This window comes from Carcharodon carcharias, chromosome 11, assembly GCF_017639515.1.
Source record: "Carcharodon carcharias isolate sCarCar2 chromosome 11, sCarCar2.pri, whole genome shotgun sequence".
In the NCBI taxonomy this organism is placed as follows: Eukaryota; Metazoa; Chordata; class Chondrichthyes; order Lamniformes; family Lamnidae; genus Carcharodon; species Carcharodon carcharias.
In genome coordinates this window covers 34,219,152-34,247,130 of record NC_054477.1, presented here as the reverse complement: position 1 = coordinate 34,247,130, position 27,979 = coordinate 34,219,152, and the positions used below count along the sequence as shown (strand labels likewise).

At 42.0% G+C, this 27,979-nt stretch overlaps 1 protein-coding gene across 2 annotated transcripts; it reads left to right on the top strand.

Annotated features, from left to right (window-relative positions):
• Window positions 1–320: 320 nt before the first annotated feature.
• LOC121284436 (transmembrane protein 272-like) lies at window positions 321–27,321 on the top strand. Of its 2 annotated transcripts, XM_041199901.1 has the most exons (5): window positions 321–346; window positions 15,769–15,867; window positions 20,526–20,585; window positions 25,553–25,635; window positions 26,293–27,321. In XM_041199901.1, exons 2-5 carry the CDS (start codon window positions 15,810–15,812, stop codon window positions 26,653–26,655), a joined length of 564 nt encoding a protein of 187 aa, XP_041055835.1. In that variant the 5' UTR covers window positions 321–346; window positions 15,769–15,809; the 3' UTR covers window positions 26,656–27,321. The 2 variants fall into 2 exon arrangements, with proteins under 2 accessions (XP_041055835.1, XP_041055834.1); XM_041199900.1 differs by lacking the exon at window positions 20,526–20,585.
• The last annotated feature ends 658 nt before the right edge of the window (window positions 27,322–27,979 follow it).

Below are 27,979 nucleotides of genomic sequence, written 5' to 3'. Positions count from 1 at the left end.
TGACAGTCCGCATCCCTCAGCGTTTGCATCGACAGCTCTTTATCAACGGGAGAAATATTTGCAACAATTGCAGCCTGTGCAAAAACTCAACATCTCGTGTTGGGGGGAAGCCACAGCAGAGCTGGAATAACAATGCAAGGTCTGAAGGACTAGATTTAAGGGGACCTCCGCCTTCTGAATTTTAGATGGAAGTTCTTGAGCGACTATATCTGAAATCTGAAGCAAGAGCAGCTGCAGCAAAATATCATCTCCAGTTATCGGAATCGCTGTGGATTACCTTTTTAAAATAAAACCCGCCGTATTTTGCCTGAAGCTTAAACTGGGATCCAGTGAAACATTCAACAAGGTAAGCTTTTTGATCCCAACAAAGCGCCAAAAAAACCTACAGCATTTCAGATCGCTTGGTAAAACACAATTTCTACCTCGTTAACTTTTAAAAATTCGATTTCTTTTGTGTTCTGGCACTGATTCGAATTGATCGCTTGGCCAGGTCCCCCTACCTTGTTAAACACTGGTAGATCTAAATAAGAGGCAGGGTTTAAAGATGCTGTAGCTTTTCTTGCAGAACTGTCTTTACGCGCGTTCCTCTTGGTTCTTGCATTTGTTCCCATTGTTGCAAATCCAGAGATCACCCACGCCAATTATTTGATTTTTTTCCCTTTTTTAAAAAATAAAAACGACGCTGTGTTTTCTTTTGCATGGTGAAGATTTGAATCTATGGAAAGGAAATGGGGAAAAAAAAGATGTTAACAGTTTCTGGATTTTTAGATCAAAAATGTTCCGCAGTATTCTGCAGTGTGTTGGGATTGGAAGAAATGAATCCCTCTTTAACACTTCAGTTGGTATTTCTGAGCCCGCATGTAGTTTGGCCAGAGTTAATTTTAAGTCAACTTCTGACAATGTACGGGATAATTTAGTGTGTCCTTGTACAATAGATGTATCCCCTCACTGCCACTTGTGTACAATTGGGAAAGGAATTCTATTATTGAAAGCTGACCCCCTTTGCCAAGGAGGTAGAATGGTCGTGGTAATGGTTTAGTTGTGGTCGTATCAGGGTTTTTTTTAACGCGGCTATATCCCTTCAGGATACATCAGTTCTGTACCTCAAGTTCTAAATGTAGACTAGCTGGGATATACTACCGCAAGACAGCGTGCTGCACTAAAAGCTTTTCCACTGGTAGACTTGGCACACCTAGAGCTTGAGTTTAAACAGCAAATCAGTAGCTGTTTAGCTTGATGTGATAGCAGTTTATTGTGCGATGACGAAACGATTGGGTTAGAAATTCCTTAACACTCGATGTTTCACACCCGATTGGCGAAATTGGTGGCTAATTCAAATTTTTAAAAAACCATGTCATGGAAAACTGAAACAAAAATAGAAAATATCCTGCAGGTCAGTCAGCATCTGTAGGGGGAAAAGATTGGTGATGTGTTAAGAAGAGTTCTGGCCAGAATTGCCGCGTACCTTCCCAAATGCTGCCCTGCTTGTTCGGTTTCTGTTTCTTTCTTTGTCCCATGGTCTTTCTTGCTCTTTATATGTACCCCCATTATCAGAGGGTTACTAATCATGATTCAAATGGGGCAAGCAGAAGAATACTGCTCAAGAAGTACCTCAGCTGGTACAGGAATTGAACCAACACCGTCGGCATTGCTCAATCACCAACTGACTGAGAAACAGACAGAATAGCCAGATGGTCAGCTGACCTTAACAGCCACCCACTTCCATCTTTCAGGAACCTCCCCAAGTCAACAATTACTTTAGAGCAGGACAAAGACACACAAACTAGACATTTGCACATTTGTTAGATGTGGGGCTCTCTCAGTCAAATCGATTCGTAAACTGTAGGTGGAAATGTTAATAAAAAGAGGGTAATGAATGTGAAATTCCCTTAATAATCAGATTCCAATTGAGCAAGATTACCTTATAATTAACTGTGGGGAAGTACAGCATGTAAAAAAAAGCAATAAAAATTGACTGTAGGTTCTTAATTTAGTTTCATCCGAAGTTTAAAATGACTGCATTGTCCCTTTCAAAGTTACAATGAAAGGCTGTTTGTGAACTTTTCAAACTACTGTTGGGTAAGATAATTGGCCATAGTGCACAAAGGATGATAGGCATCATTCTCTCCATTAGATAGAGAGCCAATTGGTTATATACAGCTTGAGGGGCACCGCTCTACAGGAGGGGGTGGGGGGGGGGGTGGGGCAGGATTAGGAGGCTGATCTCCAAGAACTATCTTGGCATGAGGATAGAACCCATTTGGTTGGCATCACACTCTAGCCAACTGAGCTAACCCACCCCCAACTATTATTGGGATTCTTCAGTCTTTTTTATTGAAAACAAATTATAAAACCAATCCTAAAATAATTTGGGCAAAATTTAAAGACTACTGTTTGAGTAATAAAATGTGAAAATTAGGAGGCTGTAGTTCCAGATTTAACACACATTCTGGAGCAGATCCCAGTTATCTCCTCCTTCCCATTACCCAGTTGTCTTCATATGTGTACAAAAGCTAAACACTGCGGATGCTGGAAATCTGAAATAAAAACAGAAATTGCTGGAAAAACTCAGCAGGTCTGTGGCAGCATCTGTGGAGGGAGAATCAGAGTTAGCGTTTCAGGTCAATGGCTTTTCATCAGAGTTTGTCTCTCCACAGATGCCGTCAGACCTGCTGAGTATTCCCAACATTTTCTGGCAAACGACATTAAAGAAGGTGCCAGAATCGGGCACAATTACAGGAAGAGACATATTTATGACTAATAAAAGTTAAAATCGTTTTATTTTCACATTAAGCTGTGCTATTGCATTTTGTATTAATTAAAAACAGAAAATGTTGGCAAAGCTCAGCAGGTCTGGCAGCAACTGTGGAGAGAGAAATGAAGTTAAAGTTTCATGTCTAATATGACCCTTCTTCAGAACTGTATTTTGTGATGAAAATGACAATCTTACTACCTACTTTTTCCAACAATGTTCAACGTGAAATGAAAAGGACATATTCCTATTGTGCACATAGCCAAACTGTGTTTTCAGAGAGTTGTGAAAATCTTTATCTTCCAAAGCAAATATGGATACGGAATTTCCTGCAACAGCAAGGCCAACACCGCATGAATTTCGTGCCCTGATTTCGTGATTGTGAATATTCTCCAAGCATAGCGGCAAATTAGCAGGTCCAGGTATGTTTTGGAGAGACCCATGATTCAATTCACCTGCGCCACTCTTAAAGTAGAGGATAAAAACAAAAAACTGCGGATGCTGGAAATCCAAAACAAAAACAGAATTACCTGGAAAAACTCAGCAGGTCTGGCAGCATCGGCAGAGAAGAAAAGAAGCTCTTAGAGGACAAAGCACATATATAAAGGAATAGATTTAGTCAGCCAATTCCTTAATTTATGCTGTTTTGAAGCTTAGCCAATCCTTTTACAGTAATCTCAGATTTAGTGAGAACTATGGAAGTACAATTCCACTAAAAAAAAAATTACGCCCTGGAAATTCTTCAGTTCCATATTCATTTTCATTAGTTCTGTTGAAGGGTCACGAGGACTCGAAACGTCAACTCTTTTCTTCTCCGCCGATGCTGCCAGACCTGCTGAGTTTTTCCAGGTAATTCTGTTTTTGTTTTAAAGTAGAGGATGATTATCAGAAAGGATCTTCCAAATGCATTTAGTGTGTTTCTTAATGAAAACGAATATGGAACTGAAGAATTTCCAGGGCGTAATTTTTTTTTTAGTGGAATTGTACTTCCGTAGTTCTCACTAAATCTGAGATTACTGTAAAAGGATTGGCTAAGCTTCAAAACAGCATAAATTAAAGGATAAAAACAAAAAAACTGCGGATGCTGGAAATCCAAAACAAAAACAGAATTACCTGGAAAAACTCAGCAGGTCTGGCAGCATCGGCGGAGAAGAAAAGAGTTGACGTTTCGAGTTCTGTCGAAGGGTCATGAGGACTCGAAACGTCAACTCTTTTCTTCTCCGCCGATGCTGCCAGACCTGCTGAGTTTTTCCAGCATAAATTAAGGAATTGGCTAACCAAATCTATTCCTTTATGTATGTGCTTTGTCCTCTAAGAGCTTCTTTGGTTGTAGATATTTCATGTATGTTTTTGTAGGATTTCTCTTTGTTGATCTACATTGCCCTTATTAAATAGTTTGTTTATTGGTTTCCAATATTCTGGAGAATGCTACTAAATATGCAAATAAATCACTACATGTGTAGAGCTTTTAGTTACCCCAACCTCAACTATTTTACAAAAATTAGAAGCAAGATAAAGGTGCAACTGGTACAGTCATAACAAAGAGTGATGATGGGTATTGTAATGGGCCAGGTTCTGCAGTAGAGATAACGGTGAAACCAACAGTGCTCATCATTATTAAAGTGTAAATTGGACAGCAGCTTCCAGCAACTACACATACGTTGTTCAATGCATAAATTAGGAATTTACTGCTGGAGCTGTCCTGCTCTTCAAAAGTTGTGCAAGAATAGTATCTCACCAAGAGATCACAATTAAAATACATGGAACAGTATTGTATTGACATGACATGCACACATACACTAGAAAAAAAGTTATAGCTTATCCATTCCAGTGCAGTCCATTTTGATGGTGTGATGATTCTTAATTACAGCCAAACAGCTTCTGTGGCATTGAGAATTTACTTTAACAAGTGTGATTCTCATTCCTTCAGATTTAATTTATTATTGGAGATTTAAAAAATATATATTTTTCTTTTTTAATATTTTCTCATTGCCTCTTTTGTCTTACTCTCTTAATCCAGCCTTTCTTTCACTCTCCTTACTTCACTTTCTGTGCCTTATTTGACTGAGAATTCCCTGTTCTAACTGAAATTTTTGGCTTCATACTCTGCACTGCTCATTAACGATTCTTCAGTCCAATTGGTTAAAGAGCTACACAGCTACTTGCCCTTTTCACAAGGGTCCCAGATGCTCTGTAGTGGGTGCAGAACTTCTCTGATAGTTGGCTGAGAGATGCTCCCCATGCAGAGGCCCATAAAAAGTCTGTGGGCAAGTGCAAGTGTAGCAAATAGCATTTGCCACTGTCAGCAAAACCCAACCCTTAAATGTATGGGCTGTTGTGAATTTGGTTTGCCTTGTATTTACCTGCAAAGCTACAACATCTACCAGCCTAAATCCAATAATAGACCCTTACAGAGGTTCTGCAGTTCATCCTTGCCCCATGGTTATTCAATATATAGCTTTTTAAATTTCCGATAAGCTTTATACTTGAATTAGATTTGTGGAATGAGAAACAGAGTTAATATTTCACGTGACCAATCATTAGAGCATTCCAGCATTTTCTGTTTTTATTTCTGACTTTCAGTATCTGCAGTATTTTGATTTTGTTCTTAAATTAGATTGTGCTGAGCCTTTGGAAATTTATTGGAGCAGGTATCAGAACAGAATGGCCTTTCATCTGTTAACTGGGAAAAGGGGCAAACAGTCTCCTTTTTCTGGATCTGTCAGTTAAAAATAAATTGTTTTTCAATTAATGATCCTGGTTAACTTTTTCTATTGTTTCTGTTGTTGTAGCCACATGCCATAAATTCTAATAACATGAAAACTCATGAATGGATCCTGTAAATCTCCTAGCAGGTAGCTGAAGTAATTTCCTGCCATTTTAGGTGAAAAAATAATAGCTGAACTGCTATAAATCTTCTAAATTCATTCCTCAAGTTGCTGCCAGATCTGAAAGCACCTATGATGTTAAAGACTGCATTGGTTTAGGAAATTTGTGATCACTGGTGATTTTAAAGAGAGCAGAGTTATGATTAGCTTGTCACTGTTTTGGTGAAGTTAACAATAAAGTCACATGAAATTATGGGGTGGAGTAATGGCACGAATCATTTATGCCATAATTTCCTTTTTTCTCTGTAAGATGGGCACTATAATGGGGATGTGTCAATTAAATAGTGCAAGGCTCCAGAAAATTCTGTGCCATTTCAATTCCATATTGTTCCAGCAAATGAATAGATAGACTTCAAATGATAGAATGATGGACATAATTCCCTGATGACCAACGTAGTGAGTTCTAATGCACTATGCCATGTAAATGTGAGAAAAGAATTGTTATGTAACGCCTGATTCTATTATGACTGTTTTGAAATGAGGATGGCTGTGTGTTTCCATGGAGAGGAAGCATTGGATCTGTGCTTAAACATCAATTTCCAATAACTTAGCAGGATACTTTTATTTCAACTTGAACAAAAACGTAAACAAGTTGCAAAAAAATGTTTTGGATTGGATTGGGAGAGAGCAGATTTTTAGTAAAATAAGGCAGGATCTGGCCAAGGTAGACTGGGAACAGTTACTTGTGGGGAAATCTACAGAGGAACAGTGGAGGGTGTTCAAAAAGGAAATGGGGAGGGTACAGGCTCAACATATTCCCTCTAGGGTGATAGGAAGGAGTAACAAGCCCAGAGAACCATGGATGACCAGAGATATTCAGGTTACGATGAGAAGGAAAAGAGAGGCTTTTAGCAGGTACAAGGGAAGCAAATCAGTGGAGGCATTAGTGGAGTACAGAAGGTGCAGGGCAGAGCTTAAGAAAGCAGTTAGGAGAGCACAGAGGGGATATGAGAAAGCTCTGGTTGGTAAAAGTAGGGAAAATCCCAAAATATTCTATAAATCTATCAACAGGAAGAGGGGCCAAGGGGGCAATTTATGGGTGGAGCCAGAGGACATCGCTAGAGTGTTGAATGAATACTTCATGTCCGTCTTCACCCAAGAAAATGAGGATGAAGGTATGGAACTCAGGGAGAGAGACTGCGAGGTTCTTGAGCAAGTTGATATAGGGAGTGACAAGGTATTGGAGGTGTTGGCAGGCTTAAAAGTGGACAAATCTCCAGCCCGGATGATTTGTGTCCCAGGCTGCTGAGGGAGGCAAGGGAGATCGCAGGGGCTCTGACCCAAATTTTTAATTCCTCTCTGGCGATGGGGGAGGTGCCAGAGGACTGGAGAACAGCTAATGTGGTTCCACTATTTAAGAAGGGTTGTAGAGATAAGCCAGGGAACTACAGGCCAGTGAGTCTCATGTCAGTGGTAGGGAAACTACTGGAGAAAGTTCTTAAGGAGAGAATCTAGCTCCACTTGGAGAGGCAAAGTTTGATCAGAGATAGTCAGCATGGCTTTGTCAGAGGGAGGTCATGCCTAAAAAATTTGATTGAATTTTTTGAGGAGGTGACCAGGTGTGTAGATGAGGCTAGTGCAGTTGATGTAGTTTATATGGATTTCAGCAAGCCTTTGACAAGGTCCCACAAAAAAAGGAGACAAATGCACATGAGATACAGGGTAATTTGATAAGGTGGATTCAAAATTAGCTTCGTTGTCGGAGCCAGAGGGTGATGTCAGAAGGATGCTTTAGTGACTGGAAGCCAATGTCCAATAGTGTACCACAGGGATCTGTGCTCGGTCCCCTATTATTTGATATTTATATAAATGACATAGATGACTATGTGGGGGGTAGGATTAGTAAATTTGCGGATGACACAAAGATTGGCCTGGTGGTTAACAGTGAGGTTGAGTGTCTTGGGCGACAGGAAGATATAGACGGGATGGTCAAATGGGAAGATAAGTGGCAGATGGAATTTAACCCTGAAAAGTGTGAGGTGATACACTTTGGAAGGAGTAATTTGACAAGGAAGTATTCAATGAACGGCTTGGCACTAGAAAGTTCTGAGGAACAAAGGGACCTTGGCGTGTATGTCCATAGATCTTAGAAGGCGGAGGGGCATGTTAGTGGGGTGGTGAAAAAGGCATATGGGACACTTGCCTTTATCAATCGAGGCATAGATTACAAAAGTAGGGAGGTCATGTTGGCGTTGTATAGAACCTTAGTGAAGCCACAGCTGGAGTACTGTTTGCAGTTCTGGTTGCCACATTATAGGATTGATGTGATTGCACTGGAGAGGGTGCAGAGGATATTCACCAGGATGTTGCCTGGGATGAAACATTTAAGTTATGAAGAGAGGTTGGATAGACTTGGGTTGTTTTTGTTGGAGCAGAGAAGACTGAGGGGCAACCTGATCAAGGTGTACAAGATTATGAGGGGCATGGACAGGGTGGATAGGGAGCAGCTGTTCCCCTTAGTTGAAGGGTCAGTCACAAGGGGGCATAAGTTCAAAGTGAGGGGCAGGAGGTTTAGGGGGGATGTGAGGAAAAATATTTTTACCCAAAGGGTGGTGACGGTCTGGAGTGCACTGTCTGGGAGGTTGGTGGAGGTGGGTTGCCTCACATCCTTTAAAAAGTACCTGGATGAGCATTTGGCACCTCATGGCATTCAAGGCTATAGGCCAAGTGCTGGTAAATGGGATTAGGTAGGTAGATCAGGTGTTTCTCACGTGTCGGAGCAGAGTCGATGGGCCGAAGAGCCTCTTCTGCACTGTGTGATTCTGTGATTCTATAATAATGTGCAGAATAAAAATGTAATGAAAAGTTTACGTTACATAAATGGAGAGAAAAGTGAACTTAATTAAAGAAAATATTGTCACGCGTGCTCCTTCTAAGGACATCAGTTGAAGTTTAATCCAACTTTTATAACATCTTATTTGACTAGCTGAAATGTCTCGATTTTTGTTGGAGAATGACTGTTATGTAATAGAATTTCAGTGTAGTTGCTATCTTGTGAAAGGTCTACAGTTTGTATAAAAGCAGTTTTTGTTTGTGTTTCTTTCAGTTACATTCTTAAACTTATAATATTTATGCAAGGTTAACTTAAGCATTTTTTTCAGTAAGCAACCTGAAATCAGACTGGTTACCCTAGCGATTTGAAGTGTTAATTGATTATTCATTTGGGTTGTTTATTGTGTTACAATCTTAAGCATTTAAGATTATGCTCATGAAGCATTTCCTGTACCTCCTGAAGGGATCAAGCATCATGCTTTGATATTTGCATTATGGTTGGCATTTCAAAAAGGCATGGACCAGCTATCTGTAATAGTCCAGATAAAGAAGCGAGCCTTTGTTTATACCCTTAGTTGCCTGAATCATGGTATACTTTAACCAGTTGTGATTAGTAAAAGGTGCACTCTGGATCATAAGGGACGTGAGATCCACTTATGGTTGTGACCAGTGATGCTGTTCCCAAGATGATATTCGGAGCAAAAACCCAAAAAATGTAAGAATGTGTGTATGTACATCTTGTGTTTTCACAACATCTTTATTGACACTCATGACTGGGCAGGTTGACTCCTTTATGAACCAAATCTTGCGCCTTTACTCTCCATCATGTACAGGTCCTTAATCACTTTATATTATTCTTTGGAAAATATGTAGAGTGATCACTTTGTTTTCCTGTCACCTCAGAAGGTGGAAGATAATGCACCACTAGACCATCGTCTTTTAGTTTTAATTCATGGCATGTGGGTGTCACTGATAAGGCCAGCTTTTATTACCCAATCTTAACTATTGCCCTTGAGAAAGTAGTGGCGAACCATCTTTTCGTACTGTTGAAATCTTAGTGATGTAGGGACACTCACAGTGTTAGTAGGCAGGGAGTTCTAGGATATTAACCTAGTAGCAATGAAGGAATAGCAAAGTATTTCTAAGTCAGGATGGCATGTGACTTGGAGGGGTAATTGCAGCTGGTGGCATTCCCCAGTGTCTGCTGTCTGTATAAAAGAGATAGAATTTGCAGCTTAGGAGGTGCTGTCGAAGAAACCTTGGTGATTTGCTGCAGAGTACCTTGTAGATGGTAAACTCTGCAGCTACATTGGCTGGAATTGTCTCAGCTTTGCACTAAGTGTGGTAGTGGCCGAGAAAAAGAACATTTTACCCATCGGCCATAATGGCGGGTTTTCACACCATATTGTCCCGCCTCATTAATCATGCATTCCCGGGAAACATGCCATTTTGTTGGTGGGTGGCCTCCGATTCGCCCGCCACCTCCCCACTTCCTCATGCTGGGAGCCATGTTTAAAGTGCAGCCGTGCGCAGACCTCTCAGTGCTTCCAGCCCAGGACTGCTGCACTGAAGACAGGGCCCCGAAAGGCAAGAAGACTGCAGCCACCACCAATTCAATGATGTGCCCCTGGAACGCCTTTTGGACTCTGCAGAGGCCTGCTGTGATGCTCTCGCTCCGCTCAGGCTGCATCACCAATCCGGCTTGGGAGGCAGTGGCAGCAGTGGTCAGCGCCAAAACCCTGTAAAAGAGGACAGCCACCCAGTGGCTGTAGTTGCGTGGCCTGGGCATGGGTGTTAATCACTTGTACCTAATATTCATTTGTTAATAAACTCTCAAGAATGTCTCCTTGTCTATAGCTCCTTGTTCTGATGAGCAGTGTTCATGTCATTCAGATGTGAAACTTTGGTCCCTGCACGAGGCAGGTGTCTCTGCCACAGTCTCTTCCCTGTGCTTTGTGCAACCTCCCAGCACACTGATGGTGTGCCTTTGCTGTCACTGGTCACATCAGTCATGCCTGCACCTTGATGGGGCTTATCAACGCTGCCAGAATGTCTTGGGCTGGCAGCACAGAGTACCGTCATTCCCTCTGTGTGCTCCCAGCTCCCAATCTCATCAGCTTTTGTGTCCAGTGACATTGTGGTCCTGAAGGGTTTCCGTTCATGAAGGATGCCATATGATCAGGAGAAGTTAAAGTTTTCCCGCTGCATCTCCGTGATATGACCTTATTCACAGAGCGCAAGCAAGATTCCATCAGCTAGACAGGAGTCAGACATTCAGAGAGTCTATGTGAGGATCTGTGGAGTGTCCCCTGCATGTCATCATCATCCTCCTGGAATGTAGGGACTATGGGCATCCGCTGCATCTCCATGACAGGAGCCTTATCACAGAGGGTATGCGAGCTGCCATCAGCCAGACAAGAGTCAAACATTCACAGATGCAATGTGAGGACCTACGGTGTCTTCTCACTGCATGTCATCATCATCTTCCACAAGTCTAGCAGCTATGAGAGCCTCCTGAGTGGGCTTGCCTCATCTGGCCAGTGCATTGGCCTCATTGGCATCATGCTCGCCTTCGAGGACCTCAACATCCTTATCCTCTTTGACATGCTCCTCATCAGAGTAGACGTACAGCTCCTCCATCTCCTCCTCAGCCAGCTCCTCTTCCAGTTGCAGTGCCAGCTTGTGAAGGGCGCAGCAGGTGATAACAATGCGTGACACCCTCTGTGGATGATATTGCAGGGCTCAACCAGACTGGTCCATGTGCCAGAATCTCATTTTCAACATTCCAATGGTTTGCTCCATCAAAGTGCAAGTTGTAGCATGAACCTCGTTGTATCTTCACTCTTCTGCAATCTGAGACCACTGCACAGGCATCATCAACCATGCCTTCCGTGGGTAGCCCTAGTTCTGAGGAGCCATCCATGCAACTTCTGTGGACCCTGGAAGACGTCAGGTTTCTGTGACCAACTGAGAATGTAGGAGTTGTGGACACTCACTGGAAACCATGCACAGACCTGCAGGATGTGTTTGTGGTGGTCGCACACCAGCTGCACATTCAGTTAGCGGAAGCTGTTGAGTTTGACGTAGTGGACTGCGTGTTGCCACAGAGATCTGAGCACCACATCAGCGCAGTCAATGGCACCCTGCATTCAGAAAACCCGAAATCTGGGCAAATCCCAGCGCTTTTGCATCTTGGCTTTCCTGATCCTGGGTGAAATGCACAATGTTGTATGCCTTTGTGAAATGGTATCCATGACTTCATGGATATGTTTGTGTGTGGAGGCTTGTGATATCGCACAGAGATCAGCTGTGGGGCTCTGAAAGGAACATAGAAATTGAGTGCCACGATCACTTTCACGGCCACTGGAGTAGATGTCCTCCATGTCATCGTGGGACCAAATCCTGCAGCAAGTGGCATATGTGACCGACCAGTTCCCTGGACGTGCACAGTCTTTGGCGACACTGATTCTTGGTCATCTGCAGGAATGACAATCTGTAGACCTGGGTCTAGCTGGGCGCAACCAGCGACAACTCACTGTAGCTCTTCAGCGGTGGAAGATGGAAGCTCGTCAGGCGAGCATTGAGCTGGCTGAGTCTTGAAATGACAGAGTCATGTGTGAGGGTGTCAGCATCAGATAGGCTTAGGTAGGGATAATATTGCCGAGGTATGAGTAGGTGATCCTGATGCAGAGGAAATGGGGTTGAAAGCTCCAAACAGCATCACATAGTATGCTGAGGTTGCAAACAGCTTGATTCAACCTGAGACAGAGATTGGCAGAGTGATGTAGCTATTGGCCAGGAAAGGGAGTTTGTAGACAATGGCTTCAGTTTTTCCAATATTTAATTGGAGGGAATTGTGGCTCATTGACGACTGATGTGAACAAATGGAATGACAGCACAATAGTGGTGATGAGGATGTTAACAGCATACATATGGATGTTGACATCATGTCTTTGGAAGATGATGGTAAGGACAGCAAGAAGGTGAGAAATAGGAGGGGCCAGTCTCTTTGGGAGACTGCAAGGGAGTGTTAGACTTAATTATATAGCCTAACTTATGTAGCTAAGTCCTTGAACGAGATCTAAAGGCCTCTATGACTAAAATGAAACATTTTTGTTTAGTTTTGGCTTGGTGCCTGGGCGTTTAAATCCAGTTGCACAGCCAGTAGCAATTAAATTTCTTGCCCGGACCTAGGTTGATACATATGTTGTGAGGATGGTTTGAACTTTTTTTTAAACGCCAGCTTGAGTTGATGAGCCAAACCACATTCAAAGGAAAATCCACTCAATGACTCATACAGTAATGTTTATGACAGCCAATTATTATGAATCAAATCGTCGCCTGATGGTACAGAACTTGAGTATTGCTGAAAAAAGAGACATATTGTTGAAGCTTTTCATCTAGCATTCATCAGGACAGATACAAGAATGCCAAATTTTAAAGGGAGCAACAATTTAAATTGCATGAGAAAAGGATGTTGATTGGTTGGCAAGTTGACTCTGCTATGTCGAGGTGTTGCCATGGAGAATGCAGCAGATAATTATTGTCTCTCATGCTTTCGTTTAATCCAAAAAAGGCACAATGACTGGATGTCTCCCTGTTGCCTGCAGAGGACAGGTTCCTGCATAGGAATATATGTAGATTCTAGCAAGCATAAAAGTGATAAATTGTGAGCCTGATTGATAATCTTAAATTGGTTATTAGTGTAATTCTTAGCACACTCAGGATAGTTCAGCATGTGCTGTCCGATCACGAAATCACATTTAATGTTAGACATTATATTCTAAGTTTCACAAGCATGGGCTGGTTGAGTACAGTCAGTACTCTGCCCATTCTGAACAGCTCAAGGGATGTGAAGTAGCATGAGTTAACATGGCTTGGGCATGGGGAGTGTTTGGGGAGTGAGAGGGTGAGGGCTAGAGGGTTGTTCTCTCTTTTGCTGTCATTATTACAACCCAGAGCACCAAAGTGGGCCTTTAAAGCAGCCCGCCTCGGCACTCAGCAACCCCAATGACTTCCTTCGAACTCTTTCTGGGGACATGGGCCTGATTCCAGTTAGCACCCACAACCCCAGAACAAAAACCTGCTGGCACTTTCTCCCAAGGCGAGCGGGCTATGCCAGGAAATGTCCCAGCTCCAACTACGCATTTCTAGGATGAAAATCCAGCCCTATGTGTCCAAGTTCCGAGGCAGACTGTCAAAAGCCTGTGCAATTGCTTGACAACAACTTCAGGTTTACCAACAGGTATTGAAAAAAATAAACAAATAAGACAGCTGGGAAACACATTTTTAAACCTGGATACAAGGTTACCTAAAGTTTGTTACATATGCAGGGCGAACCACTGAAGGCTACATTTAGTGGACTTATTTGGTTAAAAAGAAACTTAATGAGGCAAACTATGGGGAGAATTTTCTCCCTGTCGGTGGGGAGGGGAGTTAGTCAGGAGCAGGCGGGGGCGGGCGTGTAACCGGTCGCCACCGGCAATCGGCTGTGCACTGCCATTTTATGTGGGCGGGCCAATTAAGGTCCGCCCAGCGTGACGCGCAGCCAGAAGCGCCGAGCACTCCCTGTGCGGGCGAGGGGAATAGGCTGAGTTGGTGGGGGGGGGCCTGTGCTCTTTTGCTTATGCATACGAAAGAGCACAGAAATCTTCCTGAGGCACAGAGCTGCCTCAGGGAGATTAGTTTGATTTTTTAAAGTTTTAATAAAGAAAAGAAAATGTTTAAGACATGTCCCCTCATGTGACAGTGTCGCATGAGCTGGGACATGCCAGTGAATTTTATTAAAAATTTTAATTAAAGTTTAAAAACCTTCATGAAACCTCATCCCACCCATGGATGAGGTTTCATGATAAATGCAAAGGTTACCTGGGCTCTTCGCCTGCCCACCAACCTTAAGGCCTGCCCCCGCTCGCCAACCCGAAGATTCTGGCCTATCTGATTAGTGTGCCAGATAGAAGGAGAATTCAATGCGTGTGTCATATAATTATGCTGAAACCACCATCGGGAAGTTCCCCTCCAAGCCACTCATCATCCTGACTTGGAAATATATCGCTGTTACTTCACTGTCACTGGGTCAAAATCCTGGAACTCCTGTCCTAACAGCACTGTGGGTGTACCTACACCACATGGACTGCAGTGGTTCAAGAAGGCAGCTCACCACCACCTTCTCAAGGACAACTAGGGATGGGCAACAAATGCTGACCTAGCCAACGATGCTCTCATCACATGAATAAAACAAAATCGTATTATGATAGGGAAGATAATTAACTTAAAGGTTGATACTTCAGGTAGTAAAGTAGGAAGAGAGTGATATGACTATACCTGAGGGTTCGGATGGTGAGACAGAGATGGAAAGTTTTCAATTTGAACCCCTCCCCTGCCAGGTTAATCAATACAGAGGTGTTAAAGAATTTGTATAAAATATTACACCACCCTCCAACAGTCTCGGTCTGGCAGTCAAATTGCTAAGAGAATATGAGTCACTGTGTAGAAATGAACCAGGACGAACTTCTGTACCTATTCATGATGTTGATGTAGAAAGTATTCCACCCATCAAACAAAACTCTTATAAACTGAATCTGGATAAATTGGCTCAAGTCAGCGAAGAACTCACATTAATGTTGAATCGAGAAGGATCGAACAAAAGAAAAAATGACTGGACAGAGTCTTGACGGATTGCCTTCAAGAGACTAAAGGCTGCCTTAATAACTGAGCCAGTGTTGACTGCTCCAAATTTCAATAAAGCATTCAATGATGTCAGTGATGTGGACGTCGGAGCTGTATTGTTACTAGATGCTGATGTTAACACAGAGCGTCCAGTCAGTTCTTTCTCGAGAAAACGTACTCCTTGTCAATGAAAGTATTCCAACAGTTTAAAAGGAAGCTTTAGCTTTGTTGTGGCTCTTTAACTGCTTGAAATATGCATTTCCAGAAAGGCCAGAGAATTCCATCTGCTGGATTCTGATGCTGCAACCATTTACTTTAAAAATTATTCATGTTGTAATGAGGGACAATATAATTTTAGGCGCTTTGTCTAGAGTTTGACTATTCATTTAAATAACTCATGACTGCTTTGTGTTTGTTTGTTATCCTGGGCATACAGCAAAGCATAAACTAATGATGTAACCCTCAAGGTCAGAGGGAGTTGGGACTTAGCTCCTGATGATAACATAAAATATGGAAACCATAAATTCTAGAGTAAGAATGGTAGAAAACATAACACCCAACACCTACTGATTCAGATGCAAGAGTGCTACTATTTCTTAAAAATTCTTCATCTGAGGTTTTAATACATTACTTCGCAAACTGGAAGATTTAAAATAGCTACAATGCTTACAGAAATTTTTCATCTAGTTTTGTTTCAGAAATACCCTGGACCAGAGAAAGAGTGGAAAATGTCTGCTGGTGTGGAAAAGGCTTGCCATCAATGTATTTCAAAAATTGCCAGCAATGGTAAGCATCACAGTTTTCTTTAAATTGTTAACTATCTTCTTCTTCATTGCACTAACTAAAAAAAGGCCTCTTATTGATAATGACAGTATAATATCTTTCTTAAATTTGTTATGCCCACAGCCCAAATTCAAAACTACCCAACAATTAGACAGTCCATCGTTACAGTGTTGTTCAGATTTCCAGTACTGAGTGCAGAAGATTGTATTTAATAGAAGGACATAGAATAAATTACACTGTTAGAAGACCTATCAGGATTCTTAATAACTACGAAGAGATTTAGGTGCAGAAGATCAAACATATTGGATCATCTAGATTCCATCGTGATTGGCTATGTGAAAAGCAGCACTAATTTGCATCTGTATACATGGGTACTGGGAGTAATTTTGACAGTGGGCATGACTCTTGACTGACAGCACAAACTTGGATAATCGGCCCTAATGACTCCAAAGACCCGTTGTTTACACAATGCACTGTCAGTTGATGTAAGACCACTAAAGGTTGTTTTTGAGAAGGAAGACCCACACAGCTGTTTGCAGTGCTGTTTTCTTAAAGGCCAATTTTAACCCTACCCACCTGAGGGAAACTAGGCAGACAGGTAGTTAAAATTGGCCAGGTGACATACCCACCACTACCCCACGCTGATCCTGCCACCTTCTATTTTAACCTGTTCTTCTGAGCAGGTGGTAAGTGCATCCACTTAAGTTGATATGATTTTTCTTTGAATATGCAGATCAGGGTCCAATGATGAAGATAAGAGTTTGGACAATTTGGAGTTTATGGCAGATGGGGAATGGGAAGACAATAAGAAAAGTAAGATGAATCTTGAGTGTTAGTGATGAAGGGGTTGAAGTGAGGGTAGAGCTGGAAGTAAGGGTCTTTGGTGATGGATAGGCTGTGGATTTTAAAACTCAGTTCATGCTTGAACAGGGAAGTAAGATTATACCCTGACTGAGTGGCCAGGAAAGGGTGAAGGCATTGGCAAGGCAGCAGAACATTTGTGGAGAGGGGAGGGGGAGCTGAAACTGGTGGCTTCAGTCTTCCTAGTGTTGAGCAATAGGATATTGTAACTAATCCAGAACTTGATATCTGATAACATGGAGGCAGCCAAGAGATTGTGAGAAGGTGTAGGGAGATAGAGTTTGAGATCATCTGCGTGGATGTGAAAGTTGACCACACACACACACACCGCCACCCCCCCCCCCACCCCCCGCCCACCTCTCCCCCACCACCAGCCTGCAGATGGCATTGCTGAGGAGCAGCATGTGAACAAGGAAGAGGATGGGTAAAAGGATAAATCTTTGGAGGTGGTGTGGAGAGGGACAAGACACCATTACTAGAGATGCACTGGCTGCATTCAGATAGTTAAAAGTGGAACTGTGCAAGGGCTGTCCATGGATGATGGAGGAGAGGAGAATTAAAGACCATGGAAAGGTTGGAAGGGTCACCAGAAAGAGATCCTGTATCATCTTTTGGGAAACCAGTGAATACAGCAAAACACTGAGTGAGATGTTCGATATTCATTCCTACAAATAGGAAACTTCAAGCTTAGAAGATTGTTTATTCTAGGTATGGTATAAGCTTAGAGACAGATTCATATCCAAATAACCCCTGTGGGTGATTTCCTTAGCAAGTTCTCTGTTTATTGAAGCCAGAATGTCTCTGCAAGACTATGTTCTAATTCTTGGGCATATGCCCAAATCGACTTCCAGCAGCAAGAACCACTCCAGTGATTCCTTGTTCCGTAATTCTCCACAAATCCCATCTCTTCGAACAGAGAACCAGCTCTCACCAACAACCTGCTTAGTTGTTAACAGAACCAGTCTTCATCTCTGCTCTTTACAGCAGCAGCTGTTTCTGTCACCTCTCCCTCCGTGTCTATGTGTCCAGAAAAACAGCTACCCCCTCTTTTGTGTCAAGGTGTGAGAACAGTCATTTGGTTTTCAATAGGTTTTGGTTACAAATCACACGGACCTGCCTCAGGGCAGAATTAGTATGAACATGAAACCCTCTCCAGGCCATACTATTTCACTTTAAATTAAAAAAGGCAGTTTACAACAGTCTTATAAAGTCTCACATTTGTAACATAGTTGTGGTGTTCAGGGCATGATTTCAAAATTTGCAGATGATACAAAGATTGGAAATGTTGTCAACTGTGATGGGGATAGTCTTGAACTTCAAAAGGACATAGATGCGGTGATGGATTGGACAGCCAAGTGGCATGGGCAGCCAAGTGGCAGATGAAGTTCAATGCAGAGAAGTGTGAGGTGATTTTTGGCAGGAAAGATATGGTGAGATAGTACAAAATAAAGGGAGAGCGTCTAAAGGAGTTGCAGGAACAGAGAGAACTCGGTGTATACGTACATAGGTCATTGAAGATGGCAGGGCATTTTGAGGGAGCAGTTAATGAAGCATATAGTAATTTAGGGTTTATTAATAGGAGTATTGAGTACAAGAGTAAGGAGGTCATGTTAAACTTGTACAAGACCCTAGTTAGGCCTCATCTGGAGTACTACGTACAGTTTTGGACACCATACTTGAGGAAGAATGTGAAGGCTTAGGAGAGAGTACAGAGGAGATTTACAAGAATGATTCCCGGAATGAAAAACTGTAGCTATGAGGATAGATTGGAGAGGCTGGGACTGTTTTCCTTGGAGAAAAGAAGGCTGAGAGAAGACTTGTTAGAGGTATTCAAGATCCTGAGGGGTATGGACAGGGTAAATAGTGAGAAACTGTTCCCACTCAAGAGAACATCAAGAACTGGAGGGCACAGATTCAAAATAGTTGGCGAAAGGAGTAAATGTGATAAGGCCATAAGACCATGAGACATAGGAGCAGAAATTAGGCCATTCGGCCCATCGAGTCTGTTCCGCCATTCAATCATGGCTGATAAGTTTCTTAACCCCATTCTTCCACCTTCTCCCGGTAACCTTTGATCCCCTTACCAATCTGAACCTATCTATCTCGGTCTTAAATACACTCAATGACCTGGCCTCCACAGCCTTCTGTGGCAATGAATTCCATAGATTCACCACTCTCTGGCTAAAGAAGTTTCTCATCTCTGTTCTAAAAGGTCTTCCCTTTACTCTGAGGCTGTGCCCTCGGGTCCTAGTCTCTCCTACTAATGGAAACATCTTCCCCACATCCACTCTATCCAAGTCTTTCAGTATTCTGTAAGTTTCAATCAGATCCCCCTTCATCCTTCTAAACTCCATCGAGTATAGACCCAGAGTCCTCAAACGTTCCTCATATGTTAAGCCTTTCATTCCTGGAATCGTTCCCGTGATGTGAGGAAAAATGTTTTCACCCAGAAGGTGGTCATAGTCTGGAACAAACTTCCTGAAAGGGTGGTGGAGGCAGGTTCGATCGAGGTATTCAAAAGGGAATTGGATTACAATCTGAAAAGAGAGAATGTGCAAGGTTATGGGGATAAGGTAGGGGAATGGGACTAGGTGGAGTGCTCTCTCAGAGAGCCAGTGCAGACTCAATGGGCCAAATAGCCTCCACCTGCACTGCAAAGATACTGTGATATAGACACCATTGTGGTCAACTTTTGTGCAGTCTTGTGACAAATGTGGACCATTGTTTCCAGGAAAAATGAGGATAGGTGGGCAGTTACAACATGCTATTTGTTAAAGAACAGTTCCTTAGGCCCTAGAATAGGTAGCAACAATTTGATGGCTTTGAGAATTTTTCACTGTGTATTGAGAACAATTTAATTGTTGCAATAATTAATCACATTCGGAAAACTTTAGGTCAACATGCAATTTTCAGTTATTTCATTAATAGATTTGATGAGAGATGTTTGAGAGTGTTTTGGAAAACTCACACATTCCTTGAAAACAATTAGGATTTATGAAATGCCCTGGCTTACTTAATTTGTGTCTGTGGTGTGTTACAGATTAGAAGCATGTCTGATTGTGTGTCTTATATTGTGTGGAGGGTATGCTTGATTGAATTATGTAAGTTTTTTTATATTTTTCCCTTGTGGGCGCAGCTTGACTATAATCCCTGTCTATTACATTACGAAGTGAATATTGAAGAGATGTACACTGTATGCGCCTGAGCTGTATACAGTTCTCTTTAGGGTAAAGTGTGACTCTCTGCACCTACTGACATGTTTGTTCACGTTGTGAGATGATGAATAATATAAGGGATGGGGGTCAACTGTGATAAAATAGTGGATGAGAGAAAGAGAAGGGAATGAGAAAGATTGTTTTGCAGGAAGTATTTGTAACTTTTAATTTTGGTTGAAACGTGTTCAAAAATTACCTAAAATCCAGTGGTTCAAAGAAAAGATTCAAAGTTTTCCAGTCATCTCTCAGAACACACAAGGAAATGGCACAATTTGGAAGAATGGTATGTACGTTTAAATTTGCTGCTTGTGCCTCCTTCAATTAGGGACCATTGCCTCCTCTGTTCTGGTGAATAAGGTGCTTCAGACTCAAAACCTGTGGGCGGGATTTGCCCAAATGACATATTATAGTTTCCAATTAATGTTTATTAGAATCACAAGTAATGCCAAGATGTTCTATTACTTTATTGAGCCTGCTTGTTTCTAGGAAATGATGCAGAGTTTACTGCTCTTCATATCCTCATAATTTAATTTCCAGTATGGTGAAAACAAAGAATTTGACATCTTTATCTGTTTATGTGCACAGCTTTCTTTATCTTTGGGCTACTTGCTTTCCTTGCACTGCCGCTGTCAATGGCCTTTGTGGGTGAGATACTTTATTTTCATTAAATATTGCATTAGAATGAATATACAAAATTTAGCAATGCTAACTGGTGTAAGTTTTGTTCTTAAGTGAGCTGTATGCTTTAATTAAAGTAATTAATTTATTGGCATTTATTTGATGCAAAGGGCTAGCAATTCAAAACTGCTGTAATTTCATCTCAGTTTATCTCCTTAGTACATGAGTTTGTCAGAGTTGCTATTTCTTGCTTTTTAAAAAATAAATGTAATGGGATGTGCATTCACCTCAGTTAAATGATTAGACTATCTCTAGATGCATATTTTTATTGAAGAACTACCTCACACAGGCTGAGCTGAACAGCTCATCAGAGATATGAAAAAAATGCATGACATCTGCTTGCAGGGCAATATTTTTATTGGTACTTCAAAGTTAAGTACCTCAGAGTTACAGTCTTCTGAGGTGCCAGTAGTCAGCACTTCTTTAGAAATGTCTTTGGCATTTGGAAACATCAGCATCACCTCATTGAAGTATACAGTGATGTTGTTGAAGTCATGCTTACTGCAGATGACAAGAACTAAGTGCCTAGAGCTTTGACCCTTAGGATTTAAGAAGCCAACATGAGTAAATCAGAACAGTTGTTCACACTGAATCTTAGTGGAAAACAGTTTGGAATTTTATTTATGGACCTAGAAATATCAAGGGCTGGATTTCCTCCATCTGTTTTGGGTGCAGCTGAGGTGACCATTGAAGGAAAATTAGGGAGTTAGACATCAGTCTCTGGACCAAAAATATACCAGCAGATGTTCCATGTGGCCCAATCAGGTGAACACCTTCAGCACCTCACCTTCTGCTCTGCTACATTTAAATGATATCGAGTGACTGGAATTTTCTTACAACCACATCTTTCTCATTTACTACACCCTGGCCACCAACAGTGGAGAACACCTAAGAGAAAGAGGCACTGAGAGGATCCATACCTGAAGGACATAGGGGTCTGTAGAATTACTTAAAACTGGTTTGAATTATTATTGATGGTTTGTAATTTTTTTGTCAACTGTTTTACAACTTTCCTTAAAGCTTGTAGATCTTCTTTAATAATACAGAACTTGAACATTGCTGAAAAAGACACATTTTGTTGAAGCTTTTCATCTTGCACTCATCAGGACAATTCGCACGAATACCAAATGTAAAGGGAACAACAATATATACTTCATGGGCAGAAATTTTCGCTTGGTGGGTGGGTGCACGCCCGACCCGCTCGAGTGTGAAATGATGCGTGTTGATGTTGGCCGAGCGTGCTGATGTCAACGTGCAGTCACACAATAGTTCGGTTGGCAGGCGTGCCCGCTGACAATTAAAAGGCCTGTTAAGGCCATTAAATAATCAATTACCCTAAATTTTTTGCTGCTTGTCCAACCTAACAGTTGGTGGGCAGGTGAAAAGGCCAAGCGGCCTTTGCATTTTTTTTGGAAACCTCATCCACGGTCAGGATAAAGTTTCCAAAAGCAAATACAAATAAAATAAAAGTTTTGCAATTGAATTAATAACATGTCCCGGCTTGTGTGACAGAGTTACATGAGAGGACATGTCTTATTACGTGTTTATTTTCTTTATTTGCTTTTTTTGTCAGCGCTTCATCTCCCTGAGGCACAGAGCTCACTTACGCCGAGTTTGCACTCAGCCAGCAGTCCTTCTCTCATCCCCCCCGCCACAGGCAGCTGCCACCCGCGTTTCATGCTGGCCCACCTTAATTGGCCCGCCAGCATGAGATCACGGTCTGGTGCCTATCACAGGTGACGGTCAGCTTCCCAACTGCCCCCACCTTCCAAAGGCAAAATTCTGCCCCATGAGAAGAGAGTGCTATTGGTTGGCAAGTGGAATCTGATTGGTAGAGGTGTAGCCATGGAGAAAGCACCAGTTAACTGATGACTGACAGTTAACTGCCAAACTTTGTTTAAATTCAAATCAGGCTGGTTGACTCTGATTAGTCAAGGTATTGCCCTGAGGAAGGAACCCGGGAATGGCTGTCACAAATTTGTTTAGTTGTAACAGGCACAATGTGTGTGCTTGTTCTTTCTGTCTGCAAAGAACATGGCCCTGTGTATTAATATATGTAGCATCTGGTAATGCCTCGACTAATCAGAGTCCATTGCCAACCATTCAGCACTCTCTTCTCATTAAGTATATATTGTTGTTCCCTTTACATTTGGCATTCTTGCAAACTGTCCTGATGAGTGTAAGATGAAAGGCTTTGACAACATGGGCTGTGTCTTCCAGTCGGTGAGCCGGTGGGGGGGGGGGCAGAGCTCACCCGCCAAAGCGTAAAATGATGTGTAAATGTCCACCGAACTGTCAAAGGCCTATTAAGGCCATTTAAAAAGTAATTAAAGTGATTAATGGACCTGCCCGTCCAACCTTAAGGTTGGCGGGCAGACTGGGAGCCCTGGTGAGCTTCTGAAAAAGCATGAAATCTCATCCATGGACGAGATGAGGTTTCATGAGGTTATTAAAATTTCTATGAAATCTTTAAATCAAAGATATTGACATGTCCCACCTCATGTGACAATGGCACGAGGGGACATGTCAGTAATTTTTTTTCTCATCTTTATTTAATGCTTCACACCTGAGCCGATCTCCCTGAGGCAGCACTTTGCCTCAGGGAGATGAGTGCACTTTTTCATGCGCATGCGTGAAAGAGCGCACTCCCAGCTCAGGGAATCCACCTCCCCTCCCGCCCGCCCGCACAGGGAGTGCTCAGCGCTTCCTGGTGGATGTCACGCTGGGCGGGCCTTAATTGGCCTGGCCATGTAAAATGGCGGCATGCCACTGACTGGGGGCGGCAAACAGGAACCCGCACTCGCTCCCGCACATCCCCCTCAAAGGGGGAAAACTGTTGCCCCAATTCTTTTTTCAGCAATATTTAGTTTCTTAACTTTTTTTCAATTTTAAAGATATTTTTATGTAATTTTACCATATTTTTTAAGTTTTAAGATCTGGACAGGACTGAAATGTGGCAGCAAATTTCAAATGCTCATCACTCCCTCTGCAAAGGAGTCCTTCCCGAATCATTTAATTGATCTCTTAGTGACAATTTTATACTTATTGGTACAATCCTCATTGTAACTGATAACTTTTAAAAACAGATTTGAATTCCTAGTGACTGATTCAGAGAATCACAGGACAAGATTTCACATTTTAAGACTTTTACTGTGACAAAAAAAACTAAAATCAACATTGACTAAACATTACTTAGTAGGTAACTAACACACTAAACTACAGAAAAGATATCCCTCCTTAACTTCCTCACACGACCAAAAGACCCACACCACATTTAGACATTACGTTGCAGTGTCTGCGGAATTGTAGCCTTTACAGGAACCAGTCCAAACTTAGTGCCAGCTCCCAATGGGCTTGCTTCTCCCTGCTTCACTAGGTCGTAACGTGCAGTGTCTGTCGAAAGCCTTTTCCCTCAGAATTCTGATAATCCCAAACTGCCTTCTAGCAGCAAGGCCAAATCTGGTGATTCCTTCTCCTGCCACACCAGAGTGTATTTTAATATGTTTTTAATTTCCATGGGTTCCAATGCTGCAACCAGAGAATGTGCTCCTACCCACATTCTGCCTGGTGGCTAACAGAGATCAGTCTTTATCTCAGCTGTTTGCAGCAGCTGCTGTTCATGTTTTTTTCTCTCTAGAACTCTCTCTTTCCATCTCTGGCCAGGGTCTCTGAGTCAATGAGCTGGATTTTCATGGAGTCGGGCGGATGGACCTTTAAATGGCGGCCTGGACATGATCTTGGGTTGCCCGACCACATTCCCACCTCCGATTTTTGTCAGCTTGGGATAATGGTGCAGGCTGGTGTGGGTTGTGAGCCCAAACCCTGCACTCCCAACCTGGCCAGCTCCAATGCAGAGATAGGCATCTCCTAGCCCTCTGCAATATTCATGGAATCGGACCAGCTTTTCAATGAGTCTTGGTTCATGCCCCCTCAGAAGTGTCATAAATCATTGTCTAGATGAGATAAAGTAAGCTCAGTAGTCTTACCCATGCCCTCCATGCCAACCAATGCACCTCCACTCACCCGTCATGGCCATTTATACCCTCACTGCCAACCTGTGCTCCTCCACCCGCCCCCAATGGTCAGCCATACCCTGCCTGCCAATATATGGTGCTTCAATGCCCAGCTACCCAGCATATGCTCTGTTTACAGAACAAATGAACCCTATTGAAATGGCATCATCTGTGAAAAAAGTTTTCAAAAAAGTTATTCATTCATACTTTCTTGCAAAAACCTCCTTTTACTACAGCTGTATAAAAGTGTCAATAAACAGTCCTTTAAAGTAACAATAGCAAAAATGACAAGAACTTGCCATCTCTTTATCTTGCATAAATAAACATTGAGAAATAAATCCAAGAGAGAAAGCACTCAATCAAGTAATGTTTTCCCTTGGGCACAGCCGTTTCAACAGACTAATGGATGTCAGTGCTCTCAGGCAAGAATGCGTAATGAGGCAAATCTGGAAAACATTTTCTCTTCAGTGGGACTGCGTGTAGTCCCAACACTTGACTTTGTTTGAACCTGGTGCTGCTGGAACTACAGAGCTGCCAGCCAATCAGGTTGGCCAGAAGCTCCCTAGGGTAGGGCTTCCTCCCTGATGGGGGTGGAGGTCCCACTCTGATCCAATTAAGGCTCTCCCCAGGGCAATATTGCTGCAGGGAGCCAGATTTCTGGTCTGCGAGATGCTGATTGATTTTTAGGTCGGTGGTGGGGGCATGGGTAACTGGTCACTATGCATTGTGATAGTATAACTACTGTTGGGAAGATTTCTAGCAAAATCATTCGGAATAAATTCATGGTTTTAAGCAAACCATGAACACTCCTAATTTTATTTACGGATTTCTAATGCTGCCACATGGAGCAATCAGCAAAATTCTCAACTTGTGTTTTGTGCCTGTTCACTTCATATAGTCTGTCCCAATTGCCTATTTTAGGAATGAAGTTCCTGGAAAGCTGCCCAATTCAGCCATCGATTCCACTGTATTTGCTGGTTGGAGGAATAATCGGCAGTTTGAAGGTAGGGTATCACTATAAAACTAAGTGCATGTCAACATTTATCAACACTTTTGTAAAGAACATGCTAGTCTAGCTGGTCTGTAATCCTTGAAGTGAAATACAATTTAATACACCTTTGGGTTTTGTCCTGTTTGTGAATTGTTCCTCCATTTTCAAATAGAAGCAGGCTCTGAAAACTAAGCTTTTGGTGTTGTTAAAAAGCCATAACCAAGTGCCCTATACAGTGTGAACACAGATCTGTGTTTACTTGATCCTATTAAGGGGTTTGACAGAGTAGATGGTGAGCAGATGTTTTCCCTGGCTGGAAAATCCAGAACTTGGGTTCACAGTTTCAGAATAAAGCTTGATCATTTAGGACTGAGATGAGGAGAATTTCCTTCACTACAATACTTGTGAATCTTTGAAATTCTCTACCCCAGAGAGCTTATGGATGCTCAATCATTGAATATATTCATAACAGAGATTGATAGATTTTTAGCTACTAAATGAATCAACAAATATGGGGATAGTATGGGCAGGTGGAGTTAAGATTGAAAGTTGGTCATGATCTTAAAGAATAGCAGAGCAGGTTTGAAGGGCCAAATGGCCCACTCCTGCTCCTCTTTTGTATGTTCTTATGACCTTGAACTAACACTGTTTTGCTATAATAATTACACAGGTCACCCTCTTGCTCTATGATTCTGCAAAAATGAGACAACTTCTTTCCAAATCTGTCATGATTGGCGATGATGATGATGATGAATATCCCTGGCGACAAAATCTGCACCGATATTATGTCCATGTCACACTCAGTCTGTTCCTCTTCGTGTGGTTTATATTGGGAAACTACTGGGTATTCTCTGCGTATCTGCCCAACTTCATTCCGCCTTTTCACCAGCCTCAGGATTACTGCGATAAAACGGTGTATATATTCTCAGTTGTTGTTCTTATCATAAGCCATACAGTTTTAGGCCTTTTGGTACTGTGCACTTGCTGTTTATTCTCTTTCTCAAACCAATCTGATGATTCAGAAGAAGAGTGAAAAGCAGGCTGAAAATTAGGCACATGAAAATATGATTAAAACGGAAATTCCCGATTAAACTACACAGTTTCAAGAAGTCAGACCTGGTTCAGCTATTCCTGTTATTTTCAGGTCTGGCCTGCTGTGCCCTGTTACACAGATTCTACTTGTACATCTAAATGAAAATATCGGGCTAGATTTTAGGCATGTGCAGTCCTGCAACAGGCATCTTTGTGCATTTTCCACACTTGTTTGAAGTTTCTCAGTGTTTGCACTTGCATGCTACTTCAATATCTTCAGTGATAGTTTAAATGATTTGGCTCAAACTGAGTCAAGGCACATGGGGGAACTGATGATTCAATCTTTTGAGAAATATGAATGCAGGTTCTGATTTATCTGGCTTCAGGCGAGAGAAATATATTTTTGACTCAGAAGTTACTAATTTAAGGTACTTATGGTTTCTGATACATCCTGAAATCCATTCACCCCCAGTGTTGGAGGCCATGCCTTTAACCATTTAGGCCCTAAACTCTGAAATCCCTGTCTAAACCTCTCCGTCTTCATATTTCCTAATTTGAGACTCTCTTTAAAACCCAGCTTGTAGTCACTCAGCTACTATCTCCCATTTGGGCTCCATGCTCATTTTAATTTTATTACATTTCTTTGGAATGCCTCTTGTCAAAGTTGCTAAAGAAATGCAAGTTGTTGCTGTTGGGATGTCTCCAAAAGTAGCTGGACCAGGCCACCAGGTCTTGTGGCACTAACTACAAGAGAAAATTTATTCAAAATAAATAATTTTGCGAGGCTTTGAAATTAGAGAATAGCTTTAACATCACATGCTCCTGGTAGCATGCAACTGGTTCATGTTACTTTGTTAAACGGATACTGTTCCAACAGTTTATCAGGTTTTACAGTAGTGGCTGTATATGAATGACATTACAGAAGCAGGTCATTCATTGTATCTGGGCTGAGAAATATGTTGAGGGCCAACATGACAGTTAGGTTTTCAGAGTGAGCTGTTTGCTCTGCTGAGCCTACCCACAAAATAAAACTGCCCACTATGATAATAATGTCCCCTCAAAATACATTTTTAATATGGATGATGTGCACAATGCTATAATATAAGTGCATTGAAGAGACCAAAAGTAAAATCTCTTGTCGCCAGGCTAGTGTGGCACTGCTGCTAATTGCATCACTCTGTTAACTTAAATAAATGATAAGAAGATAAAGAGCAACCCCTTTAACTTGAAATGGCCTTTCATATTAAGGAACTAAATTTAATTATGATGAATACTGAAAAAGTAAAGGAAATGTTCTGTTGGATTTTTCTGATATAGTTCAAATT

Excerpts from the sequence above, each read along its gene's own strand:
- LOC121284436 (XM_041199901.1), top strand. The coding sequence starts at position 15,810 with ATGTCTGCTGGTGTGGAAAAGGCTTGCCATCAATGTATTTCAAAAATT. Across the intron at positions 20,586-25,552 it reads GCTGTCAATGGCCTTTGTGG|GAATGAAGTTCCTGGAAAGC; the intron begins GTGAGATACTTT and ends TGCCTATTTTAG. Across the intron at positions 25,636-26,292 it reads GAATAATCGGCAGTTTGAAG|GTCACCCTCTTGCTCTATGA; the intron begins GTAGGGTATCAC and ends ATAATTACACAG.